Source organism: Myodes glareolus, chromosome 24 (assembly GCF_982192425.1).
Source record: "Myodes glareolus chromosome 24, mMyoGla1.1, whole genome shotgun sequence".
NCBI lineage: Eukaryota > Metazoa > Chordata > Mammalia > Rodentia > Cricetidae > Myodes > Myodes glareolus.
Genome location: NC_142049.1, coordinates 3,460,399 through 3,473,746, shown reverse-complemented (window position 1 = coordinate 3,473,746; position 13,348 = coordinate 3,460,399). Strand labels below are relative to the sequence as shown.

At 51.3% G+C, this 13,348-nt stretch overlaps 1 protein-coding gene across 1 annotated transcript in view; it reads left to right on the top strand.

Moving 5' to 3' along the window:
- The window catches only part of Tenm4 (teneurin transmembrane protein 4), a 699,176-nt gene extending 689,125 nt beyond the window's left edge, over positions 1-10,051 (top strand). The window contains 2 exon segments of the mRNA XM_087901469.1: positions 1,619-1,761; positions 4,689-10,051. Coding sequence (XP_087757595.1) covers positions 1,619-1,761; positions 4,689-5,447 — 902 coding nt within the window. The 3' untranslated portion in view covers positions 5,448-10,051.
- Positions 10,052-13,348: the final 3,297 nt, after the last annotated feature.

Genomic DNA, 13,348 nt, shown 5'->3' with positions numbered 1-13,348 from the left:
AGCCCGCAGGTCGCTCCCACTCAGTAGCTGCGGTGGGAGGGGAACTATTACATCCTCCTTGGCTGGGCTCATCACCTGGACCTCTCAACAGAGATAGGTCTCCACTGGAAAGAAAACAAAAAGCACCTGGCTCTGGAGCTGTCCACAAAACCTTGTCCCCCCTCCCCCCTGTCCATTTGGATTCTGAGTCCCTCCGATGAGAGCTTTAGCATCTTCAGCTGCTGCCCCCTCTGGAAGAAGGCTGAGATGCATTGCAACACAGACTACCTCCAACAAGGCCACCTCCCTCCGGCCACCCCAGGCTCTGTCCTTTCTGGTCCTTCCTCAGCCTTTATGAACTCCTCTCTGCTTCATCCTCACTGCCCCCTCAGGCACCTCACCTTGTGCAGCCATCTTTGGCTGGAGTACAACCCCCACCTCCAAGGATGCCAGAACCAACCATGGTTTTCTCGTTCGGCTTCAATGACATGCCTTCATCATGTCTGATTTTTATCATATTTAAGAGATCTATGGGCCCAGGTCCCATCTCCCTTTGGGGTCATAAGTGTTCAAGGGAAGGTTCTATGATGACATAGCATCTGCCAACACAATGGGCCTTCTGCCGCATGGGTCAAGTGACTGATAGCCTGAACCCCCATCTAAGGTCATGCATGGCTTCTGCAGTGTTTTATCTGGTTGGTTAGTTGGATGGATTTTTATTGTTTTCATCCTTGGTTTGCTTTGCTTTGTTTTGAAATAGATCTCATGTAGCCCAGGATAGCCACAAACTCAGTATGTAGCCAAGGATGGCCTTCAACTTTCTGTTCCTCCCACCTCCACCTCCTGGGTGCAGGAATGACGGGCACCAATTTATGTAGTGCTGGAGACTGCACCCAGAATTTCATGCATGCTAGGCAAGCACTCTACCAGTTGAACTATACCCCAACCCGGGATCACAGATTTCTGAGTCCATCCTTCAGTGAGCCCAATGCTCACCGAAATACTCAATACTCAATAACTCACAACTCCAAGGAAGATGGTTAATAAGCTTAGAGACTAGCAGGCTGAGGCCCTGGGAGGTTGAGAGACTTCCTAGTGCTGTCAGAAATAAGACAGGTAGCTCGCAGGAGCGCTCTTTGATCCTCTCACTAGCCAGCCTCATGCCCGCAGGCGTGTTGGCCCCGAGGTTCTCATGGCTACAGAGAGGGTGGGTAGAGAAGGGGCGGCTTGTTTCCTACGTGAATCTTTCCACTTTGCAAGTTAGCCATGAAAATCCTTTCTCGGCCACTCTGACCTTTGTGCGGGTTTCCTTTTGACGCTGGGGGTGAGGATGGACCTGGGAGAGCGTCATCCATCAGCAGCAGCCTCTGGGTGAGCAGATGAACTTAAGAGAGGAAAAGAGCTATCCGGGGTGTGGGTTCTGCCTAGGTTTCCTCTGTCTTGGATCTACCCGTTGGAGGACAGTTCTGGGCATAAACCTGGGAGATGGATCGCTGGGGGTCCAGCCACACATTTGCTTTTACGACTAAGACATGATTTTCCGGTGTGTGTGGCAGCTCTGTCACCAGTCACTTCCCACTTTTTGCGTGGGCAAAAGGCCTCTCACTCACGAGGCATATTTCTGCTTCTCTCCACCCAGATGTCAACAGCTGGCTGCTCACCTTTGGATTCCAGCTACACAATGTGATACCTGGCTATCCCAAACCAGACACTGATGCCATGGAGCCATCCTACGAGCTCGTGCACACACAGATGAAAACTCAGGAATGGGACAACAGCAAGGTAACGCCCCACGTGACAGCCACACCTCCGGCCATTCCGGGCAGAATGGAAACTGAGGCAGCACCTGCATGGTTCCTGCCGGACAGCTTTCAGAAAACAGCAAATCCGTAGCTAAGCAGGCCCTAGGGACCCAGCTGTAGCAACACATGGACACCACAGGCTGCATAAAGGGAGTTTTATGTGAGCCACCAAGTTCAGAGTTCCGTAAAAAATAATAAGCCTTTGTCACCATGTGGGCAGAAGCACTAGGCGAGAAGGTTGAATGTGCAGATGTGATGTTTTCTGAGTGCCTGCTGCACCTGCACTGAGTGATGCTTTACTTAAGTTAGCTCACAAATGCACCATGCTGTTATTCCCCTCATTGTCCACGTTTAATGCATGAGACGATTCAAACCCAGATTTGTCCACTTCGGGTCACCTGTCTGACATGACTAGGCTCTAGGAGAGAGAGAGAGAGAAAAAAATCTTCCTTTATGACCAGATTTCAAAGGCTTGGAATTATCAGGCTGGGAAGATCTTTTACAACAGTCTCATCTCACCTGCTGCTCACTTCATACATTGCTCACCCCAAACTCAGCCTCCATTCATAAATCCTGTACCAGGAACAGATTCTGTGCCCAGCTCTGTACCCACTGAATGCAAGGGTAGGTTAGCAAGTAGACCAAGTCTTCTAGGGGAGGCCATTGCAGGGACAGAAAACTCCAGGGAGAAGCAGCAATACAGCATGGTCCTGTGCTTGGAAAATTTCCTGGTCTTCCCTCCAACACCCCCCCTTTTCCTCTGTCTCCTGCTTCCCCTGCCTTGGTACACATGGAGAGTGTGTGTGTGTGTGTGTGTGTGTGTGTGTGTGTGTGTACATAAGTCACCTTTTGGACAGAAAGATTGTGTTTGTGTGTGTCCTTTGCTGAACCTGAAGCTCACGAATTCAGACAAGCTGGCCAAAAGAACCAGTGATCTCCCTGTATCTCCCTGCCTCCTGAGCACCGAGGCTACAGATTATATCCGCCTCCAGCCTCAGCTCTTTACCGAGGTCCTCATGCGTGTGGGGTCAGCTCTTCTAACTGAGCCACTCCCCAGAACCATATCCCTATTTCCTGTTCTAGACTAATTCCTTTAGGCTCGTCTTAGTTGCCGCCTCCCCGACTTGTGGATGAGTCTGATCAAGTGGTTTGCTCTGTTCAACTTTCGTTTTCTTTCTTATTCCATTTCTAGATGGTGAAACCTAGTAGGTTAAGTTATGTGTCTCAATTAGTGCCCAGCATACAGGCTAGCACACTGTCGGTGCTTCGGCGGTACGATAACTGACCCATGGAAAGAGCCCATTTCATAAATAAGGAGGCTAGGCTCAGAGAAAGCTTACCCAAGGATGTTCAGCTGGGAAATGGCAGAAGATGACATGAACCTGTGTCTGTCTGTCTGGTCGCAGAGCCCCTCCTCTTTCTGCCCTAGCCTGTACCAGACCTTACTACTCCAGCCCCTGCGTCCAGATGTCCCAGCATCTGCTGTCCCCAAGGCTGATTCCAGCCACACATCACTTCCTCCCCCGCCAGGTTCCTTCTGTGCTCCCCAGAGTCCCTGTCTGACTGCCTGTTTGCCAACCTTGCCTGTCAATGAATTATTGATTTCTGCCCTTGGCAAGCATTGAAGATCTTTGTTGTTGAGCACTCTGGCTTTTGTGAAACTCTAGGAAATAATTGTTCACAGACAGGGTTCTATTAATTATAAAGAGGACTTAATTTCAGTGGGAGGCTGATGGGGCTGTTTCGAAAGCCTGTGCCCTGAGTTGCTGATAAAGCCCTGAAGCCCTGAGCACAGCTTCTCTGAGCTCCTTGAGGGTGGGAGAGGCAGACAGGTGGTACTCCAGGTCGACAGGTCTCATCTGACACCACGTAGCCACGTGCAGAGATACTTGAGGAGGCACTATGGGACAGAGACTGGCCCTTAAATATTTGGACAAGGGAGGTGCAGAGCAATAGAACAAAGTGAGAGACCTTAGACAATTCCTGGCTGTCCTAATACCGTGTCTTTCTTGCCATCCCTCTGCTAACATCACCCTCCATGTTCTTTAAGTCCTAACTCGGGCTTGGCCCTCCCCTTGGAACCCTATTTTCTCCCTCTCTTCTCCATCATTAGCTTGGGCATCTTCTGAGCCTTGCTTGCTTCTCACTGCAGCTGCCCTGGACTCTGGCCTCTAGAGTCAGACAGACCTGGGTTCGAATACTAGCATGGAGTGAATCCTAGGACTGTAGGCCAGTGAGGAGCCACATCAGCCTTAGTATACTTAGAAGTGAACTTGAAACTGAAGGTTGTGGGGTTGTGGTCCATGCCTTTAATCCCAGCACTTGGAAAGCAGAGGCAAGTGAATACCTGTGATTCTGAGGCCAGCTTAGTCTCATGGTGAGTTCCAGGTCAGCCAGGGCTACATAGTGAGACTTTGTCTCGAAAAAAGTGACCTTGAACAAAAATAGTATCTACTAGAGGGCTCAAGCAGCCCTCAAGTATTGAATGGTAATTCTTGAGTTTGAAGATCAAGAAATATTACAATAATTAGCTATTATGTCTTCCGAACCACCAGTCGTTACATGTGGTCGCAACATTGTTGTCATGTCTGTCTGTGCCAGTGAAACAGTGAGTTCTCTGAGGGCAACAGTGACGTCCATTTCATTCTGTATCTTCACTGCTCAGAAAAAGACCTGGCCAGAGCAGCTACTGTCTGCACTGGCCCGGAATAGAAGGGTATGGGGATGAATGGATGAAGGATGGCTGGGTGTTCTGATGCTCAGCATCATCGAGACAGATGCAACAAACTAATAAATGCCTATAGGTTCAATAGAACTGTTTGACCTGATTCTCAGTGCTCTCAGGGATTTGATTTTCCCCTTGTCTTACTCTCTTCCTCTCTCTTTTCCATGACCCTGCTCCATCAGTCTATCCTTGGGGTACAGTGTGAAGTCCAGAAACAACTCAAGGCCTTCGTTACCTTAGAACGCTTTGATCAGCTTTATGGCTCCACCATCACCAGCTGCCAGCAGGCCCCAGAGACAAAGAAGTTTGCCTCCAGTGGTTCCATCTTTGGCAAGGGGGTCAAGTTTGCCTTGAAAGATGGCCGCGTAACCACAGACATCATCAGCGTGGCCAATGAGGATGGGCGGAGGATTGCGGCCATCTTGAACAATGCCCACTATCTAGAGAACCTTCACTTCACCATTGACGGGGTGGACACCCACTACTTTGTGAAACCAGGACCTTCGGAAGGCGACCTGGCCATCCTGGGCCTCAGTGGGGGGCGGCGAACCCTGGAGAACGGGGTCAACGTCACAGTGTCCCAGATCAACACCATGCTCAGTGGCAGGACTAGACGCTACACTGACATCCAGCTGCAGTACAGGGCACTGTGCCTGAACACCCGCTACGGGACAACCGTGGACGAGGAGAAGGCGCGGGTGCTGGAGCTGGCCAGGCAGAGAGCTGTACGCCAGGCTTGGGCCCGGGAGCAGCAAAGACTGCGGGAAGGGGAGGAAGGCCTGCGGGCCTGGACAGAGGGAGAGAGGCAGCAGGTGCTGAACACAGGGCGGGTGCAGGGCTATGACGGCTTCTTTGTCACCTCCGTCGAGCAGTACCCAGAACTGTCGGACAGTGCCAACAATATCCACTTCATGAGACAGAGCGAGATGGGCCGAAGGTGACAGAGAGGGCCAAGGCCCGGACTTCTTGCCAAAGACAGCTTTCCTTCTGTGTCCGTATACCTGACTGTGTTGTACTTAACAAAAAAAAAACAAAAACTTTTTTTTAACAAGTGCAGAAAACAAAACAGAAAGATAATGGTTGCATTGTTAATTCATGCAACATCTTTTTTTTTTCTTTTTAGAGAAAAACACAAATTTGGCCTTCACACATTTTTTTTTTTTTTTGCAAAGAATGGAGGTATTTTTCCTGTAGTGTGACCACAATGATGACTTGATTGTCTTTTGTTCCCCTTTTCCCTGAGGAATTTTCCCTGTTGTTTGGGGGTACATTTCTCCTCTCTTTGGGGTACACATCGCCTTGGGTGTGTCCTCGCCCATCCCTAGGTACCCAGTGTGATGTGGGACGCGAGTGTCTGTGCTAACTTGTCTCATGTGTAACCCTTTCTTCTTTGACTGGGGTTGGGTGGGAGTGAGGGGTGCAGAGAGGAACGGGCTTGTGGGACCTCGGGAACTTTGATTAGGCTCCCACAAAAAGTGGTGAGCTCCTCTCCACCACGCTTTGTGTCTCCTGAGGGCCCACGTCATGCTCTGGGAAAGTCCACGGTGTCGTTCCGCCAGCACCTTGTCGAGCCACCCCAGACTCCCGTCCAAGCATTGTATTTTGATGCTAAATGAACACCCCCACTCTCCCTTTTGCAAGTCTCTAGTGTAGCTGTCAGTGCCACCCCCACCCCCATAACAAAATAGAGAAGGTGTCTCCTAGGTCTTCTCCCCAGTCTGGTGATATAACATCCTGGGGCTGCGAGCCCCATCCTTCCCAAGAGGCGAGAGCACCAGGATGTCGGTGAGTGGTTGACTTTCCACGATGCCCCCCGCTCATCTCCTCCTCTCTCCCAAAGTCATGTGAGAACCAGCACTGCGCAGGAGCCCTCCGAGTCCAGGGACGGCAAGGAAGCCCTGTCCCTTCCAGTGCTCAGCTGCCGCCACTGAGAGCCAGAAGTGTGGCAAGAAATGCCTGGTGGCCTTCGATCCTGGGAAGATGCATAGGAAATGCAAAGTCAGCCAAAGAAAGGAGTCAGCAAAGGCATGAGCCAGGGATCCTTCTAGCCGGCTCCTGGCCTCTCTTCTGCCTCCCTTCTCTGGGCTATTCCCAGAGGCTCCCGAGTCCCAGACCCCTTCTGCGGAGTCTCTTCACTAGAGAACCCCAACCAGGATTGGTTTTGGTTTTGGTTTTAAATAAGAGGAAAGAGCTCATTTGGTGTGGCCTGTCGGTGTCCTGCAACCCCACTGGGGTCAGTGATGGCAGGGCCGGAGGCTGGCGCCTGTGGATCCCAAAGGCCAGGCTAGCGTTGTTCCCGCGGAGACCTCTGCACATAGGCGCGTGCCATCTAGAAGAGGCTAGGCAGAGGCGCAGCTAGTGCTGGGGGGCTGCCCAGAGGGAGGCAGCAGCCAGCAGGCCAGGGGAGGTATGAACACAGAAGAGGGTAACAGCAAGAGCTAGGAGCTCGCTGGAGAATTCCTTTCGTGGTCTGTCTGCCCGGATCCCGTGGTCATTAGCACTCACAGGAGGCTCTGGGAGATGGGGGCAGGGGAGGGGGGAGCCAAATGCTTCCTTTTGAGCTGGGCTTCTTAGAAAATGGGACTTTTATGGGTTACATTTACATTAAGTGTGGAAAATGAATTCTGAGTCTAAGCTATTCCCCGTGGAAACCTTGTTGGACTGATAAGCTCATGGCACCTTTATAGCCTTACGGAGTCTTCAGAAACATGACATGAGTTAATGAAACCGAAAAGGTCTCTTACTGCATGAGAATCGGAGCCATGTGGAGTCCGGGTTCTGCCTGGCAGAGGGAGGCGCCCAAAGCTTCTCCGGGAGGGGAGATCGCCTTACATTGTCCCACTGGGATTAGAGGATGTGTTTCGCTAAGTGCTCTTCCTGATTAAAAAAAAAATGCCACAGTGTGTCACGGCCCACTCTATCCACTGGTGGCCACAGTATGTCACGGCCCGCTCTATCCACTGGTGGCCACAGTGTGTCACAGCCTGCTCTATCCACTGGTGGCCACAGTGTGTCACGGCCCGCTCTATCCACTGGTGGCCACAGTGTGTCACAGCCTGCTCTATCCACTGGTCGTCACAGTGTGTCACAGCCCACTCTGGGATGAGAGCTCTGCCGATGCCCCTTCATGTCCACTGTACCCAGCATGAGCTGCTAATGGGGACTCCCTTCTGGCATGATCATTCTTGGATGGGATAGAAAATAGTTTGACCTGAAAAACCACAATTCTTTTTGTATTCAAAAGACACCTCTCAAAATGTGCTTTTACTGTAAGGGTCCTTTGGGCAGAGTTGTCCTGTGAGTTGGCCTAGTTGATCTATCCCAGACTGACTGCCTGACATTGGCTGAGATCTGCTGGGAACATTTACTTGTAAGCCAGAGACAGCATGTGACCCAAAGGAAGCATCTCCTTGTACCTATCCAGCCTGTCTTCCTCCCCCACTGCCTTCCTCCCTCACAGATCAGTAAACACAATGAATCATTGGGTGTTCTTTTTAAAAAACAAAACAAAACGAACCAAAGGGATGACCCAGTATTCTCCCTGGGTTTCATCCCAGAAAGAGTACTTAGCTTCTACAGGGGAAACAAGCAAGCTGTCCTGAGCTACAAAGGAATTCAGCCGCAGGCTTGACAAACACACGCCTCTACCTTAGCTGGGCACTCTGGCCTGGGCCCCTTTAAGTTGGATTCCACCTCCCAGGTGTGTTTGGAGGCATATACCACAGCTCCTTTTGCCTATGTCGGAGGCTTTGAGTATTAAATCTCTTCCTAGACAGCACCTGTCTTTTGGGCATCAGCTACATCTGTTCACTTGATAGAGTGACCAGATCTTCCTCACTGGCCCACGCTTGCGATCTAAAGGGTGGGTAGCTTCTGAACCTGTAAGATCTGTTTCAAGTAGTCCGTGCCTCCTCTACCCTCCATAACTACCAATCAATCAGTTCCTCAACCTCAGTCCCTCCTCCATGACCTTAACCAAGACTTTATCAATCCCCAATTTTGTCTTCTATACCCCAAGACCCACCCACCCCCTTTACAACCATTTCCCAGACAAGCGTCACTGCTGGGTACAGGGGCAATATTGACTCCGTGGTAAACCACACTGAGCCTCTGACGCTTGGCTCAAAATCACTAGTGGAGAATTAGCTCAAGGTCCACGCTGGTGCCTGACTCTCCTGAGGGATACAAGGTTTGAAAGACACCCTAGGAAGGTCCCAGGAGGTTGAGACTGGCCGAGTGCCTACAGATAAAACAGGTGGCATTGGGCAGGGCTGGATGATGGAGAATCCTAAAAGCTGAGCTACCTGGGCAGGGCTTTCTAGGCACAGAGCAAGGGAAGAAGAGGGGCCTTTCAGCTGTGACTTCTAAGCCACTGCCTTTACAGGCAAGGTTTTCAACGTGACATCTTAGGATACCGCTTTGCCATTTGCAGCCCTGGCATTTCTGGTGGCCTCTTGGTGAGAGCAGTGACATTGGGTCTTGTACCCAGGAAGATGAGCTTGCTGGTCTTCAGCAGGGTGCTGGGCTGTGGGACTTGATCACCCATTACACAAAGATGAGAATTCTCTTCATCCTTCACAGCAACCACCCAGCCCAAGAGGTGGCTCCCGATCCTGGGGATGGGAGGTCCCCAAAAGACTCAGCCTCTCCTTTCTCCTGGGATCCTCATCAGGACTAAAAGCCCTCCATGTGAGGCATGCCATCCCCAGCTAGGTCCAAACCATTGTCTCTATTTTGTGGGAGATGAAGGATGTGAGGGGGGTAGAACTGTGCCGTTCAAGGCCTTTTTGTTTAGGCTTTTCCCAAACAGCAAACTCATTGCTCAGGTGACAGAGAGAAACTTAACCTCTCCAACCTTCTCATTCTCAAAAACCAGCCTTGTGTACTTGACTGCCCTGAACAGTGGTGCGCTCTGAGGTGTCACGGTGTTGTGGAAGATCAAAGGCGGGAAGGCTTGGGGTGGGGACCTCGTGTTACATTTGGGAGGCCCTGGCGGGGGCCCTGTGTTGTGTTTCTTACCCTCCGGGGAATGCCAAAGGCACAAGACTGGGCTACTTCCTGGTCCCTAAGAAAAACTGTGATTGCTTGTAAGGGCAGATGTTTCAGGGATAACTGCCCACGGGCAGGCTCGGCTGTCCCAGCAGAAGCAGACCCACAGATGTCTGGGGGTCCCCGGCAGCTCTGATCCACTCACCACCAGAACCCCACTGTTCTAAACGTGCCCGTTGTTCCGAGGACCTCTGACCCGCGGCTCTGGCAAGGGACACTTCTGAGCTGCCTCTGGATGACTGACATTGGAGACTCTGGCCTTACCATGTGGAAATGTTTTCCTGAAATCTGGAACTAATTTTGAGAAGTTTTTTTTCTCAACACTTTTGTGTTTCTAACACTGTATTCTTGACTGTGTAAATACCAACAAGGCTGTAAATAAATGCAGATGTAGATACCTTCTAGAAAAAAAAGGGGGGGGGAAGCATAAAAAAGAAAACCAGAAGTGATCCCGTGTAGCCTTCGTTGACAAATAAAAGACTATTTTGTGTTTAAAGGTGTGCGGTGGCCTTTGTTGGGAGACAGTGGTGGTTACCAGGAGGGATGGACAAAGACCCCACCTTAATACTGGAGTCCCTAGCAGGTCCTACGTGCCATGGACAGAGATTTCCAGAGGGCCACAGAAAGTCCAAGGTGACTTTACAGAAAGAGGTGATTACAGAAACCCCTCTCACCTCAGGTAGTGCCCAACTGCTGCCCAGGCTGAGTCCTTGCCTGGTCCCCATGCTCTGACTTCAAAGACACCCGGCCTTGTCCACCACCAGACACAGGGCCTGCCACAGGGACACTGCACCCTACAAACGAGCAGGTGCATGTTCAGCTGAGACATGATTATCATCACTTAGTGCAACTTAGAAAGGTGAAAACTCCTTTAACCATGTGTGTGTTTCCCCTGCGGTGTTCTTTGCAATCTCACTGAGTTGCCATCGCGGTTCATGGGTCCTTCTGTCATCTACCCTCACTTAAGCTGTGCGTGGGGAGGAGAGGTTATCTAGTAAGCCCTGCTCCCTGGCATACATGGCAAATCTTATGAAAATTCGAACCACTGTCCTTCTAGGCCAGAAATGTCACACCACTCCCGCTGACCTCGGAGTTCCTCCACGCCAAGTTCTCGGGAAAAGAAGCATCAAGCTGGAGGTCCCTTCCTTCCTCCCACCCAGGCCAGATGGGGACTGCACTGCAGAGGGCAGGAGGTATCCATGGTAAAGACCCTCCACTGTGAGTCAGATGGGTGTAGAGGGGCCCAGGTACCAGAAGCTGGTCTTCGGTGGGTCATTTCATCACTCTTGGCCCCAGATCTTACATCTACGTGAGAGATGGTGACACAGACCTCTTGGTACTTGGTAGTTCTTGTATCGCTTAAAGAAGTCTTGCAAAGTAGCACACTGCTCAGAACGCCAGAAGCCCCCTCTCCCCAGCCCAGCCCAGCCAACCCAGCCCCCCCCTCCACCTTAGCTGCTGTCCAAAGCTTAGCACTCTTTACACTATACAAATGCTTCTCAAACTTGGTCTTGCAGTTTATAAAAATACAGCCCCTCTCGCCTCCCCCTGGATTACTGAGTAAGCAGGCCTGGGGTGCAGCCCCAGCCTGTGCAGTTCCAGCAGGTTCCCAGGTGTTGCTGCTTGATGTATTGTACATAACAGGCTGCTTAACGCACGTAGGGCTTCAAATGCCCCGAGTTGGCAAAATCTCCCCTTTCCCCCAGTGGGGCAGCCTCCCTCAGCCCGCTTCATGTGTGAGAACTTGGACCACCCGCCCAAGCCCCGAGACTTTCACACCTGTCGGGCTTCCACGCTCAGGCTCCACACCCAGCTGAAGACCATTCTGAAAATCTTTGTGAAGCTCATCCCGCTCTCAGAAGTTTCTCCAGGGATATCCCCTTAGCCTGACTTCAGCGGTTCAAGATGGGGTCACGTTAGGAGAAATCTTCTCCCCAGGTCAAGTGGGACTAAGTCTCTTCTTCTGAGTATCCCCAGTGCCCCAGACAGGAATTCGGCTCCCCACTGGCCTAAGGTCAGCCTCTCTTTTCTCAAGCGTATAGCCATCGGTCCACAGCTGCCCTGGAGAGCCACACACTTCTGGTCCTCTGTACCCTTAAGAGGAAATGTCTAGGGCCGCTCACAAAGATTCAGTGGTGTTGACTGTTGAAAATGAACACGCATAACCTCTATTACTTTCATCCAGAGAGGCTAGTAGAGTCCTGTGTCCTGATAAATGTCCGTCAGTTAGTAATGTGTGCAGCCAGGGGAGCAGTGGACAGGACCCTATCTGGTTTCACTCACCCGTTTTCCCCGGCATCTGGCACAGGAGATGCGCAGAGATATCAGTTAGATAAAGGGTGCACACATCTCTGTGATTCTGTACGGCCTTCCCTGGGTCTCTGGACTCCTCCCCTCCATGCCTTAACTGACCCTATTGTGCTCCAAAAGCACACGGGAGCTAATCCCCACTGAGCAAATGCCACTCAACTCTTAGGCCCAAGGTCTGCCCCAGGGTCCCTGACTAGATGCTTCTGGGGACAAGCAGCACGTCTTAATGGGGAGGTCTCAGTAGGCAGAGTGGGCCTTGCCTCTAGACCAGGGGCTGCCTACATTCGTCTTTACTGAACCCACCGCCGTCGGTTCACGATCTGTGTTTAGTGATGGAACCGGAACGTGAATCCAGGCTCGCCTAAGGCCACTTTCTAAACTACTTATCTTAGTACTAATGTTGGGGAACCACCCTAAACAAAGGGCGTCAAACACTGGAGAAACCAGGAGCTGGGCCTCTCAAGTCCCCATCAGCAGATACAGGCTTGAGATTATACTGCATTCCTCTGCCTGGAGCCACGGGGCATGGCCACTGCAGCCCTGCAGAGAGCTCCGTGCTTAGAAGGGCCCAGCTCTTAGTTCAGTGCCCTTCTGGCTCCATCTTAAATTATTTTTCCTTTTTCTTTTTTTTTAAGGGGGGGGGTACCCTCTATTCTCATCTTATGTTGGGTTATGCAAGTCATGTGACCAGGCGTGTCTGTATTGCTTCTTCAGTGTTGATAGTCTCTCGGCATTCTAGGGCATTCTCAAGACCCTGAGACAAAGGGGGCACTGGATTCCCCGAAGGAGGGATGATGCAGTGGGCAAGAACGTCCTCACGTGTGTTGGGTCGAGACTGACGAGGTTCAGCCAAGTCTTGGCACCAAGCGAACCCAGAAAACTGTCACTCTACCAAAGTGCGAAGAGGGGTGTAAGGAAAGCAGGTTCTAGAGAAGCTGAGGGACAGCTCTTCCTTTGGGGGCGTGGTCATGGGAGACTTCCCGGAGAAGGCATCCTGGCTGAGTCAAAAGAGAAAGGTGGTGTAGGAGGGCCTTCTGCATTTGTGTTGATTTCATTGGTTGAAAGAGAAGCTGCCTTGGCCTTTTGATAGGGCAGCCCTTAGGTGGGTGGAGTAGACAGAACAGAATTCTGGGAGGAAGGAGGCAGGCAGAGAGCCGCCCGCCATGAAGCTGCCAGGTCAGACATGCTGAATCTTCCCCGGTAAGCCACAGCCTCGTGGTGACATACAGATTATTAGAAATGGGTTGAATCAGCCGGGCGGTGGTGGCGCAAGCCTTTAATTCCAGCACTCGGGAGGCAAAGGCAGGCGAATCCCTGTAAGTTCGAGGCCAGCCTGGTCTACAAGAGCTAGTTCCAGAACAGGCACCAAAAACTACAGAGAAACCCTGTCTCGAAAAAAAAAAAGAAATGGGTTGAATCAACATGTGAGAGTTAGCCAATAAGAGGCTAGAGCTAATGGGCCAGGCAGTGATTTAATTAACAG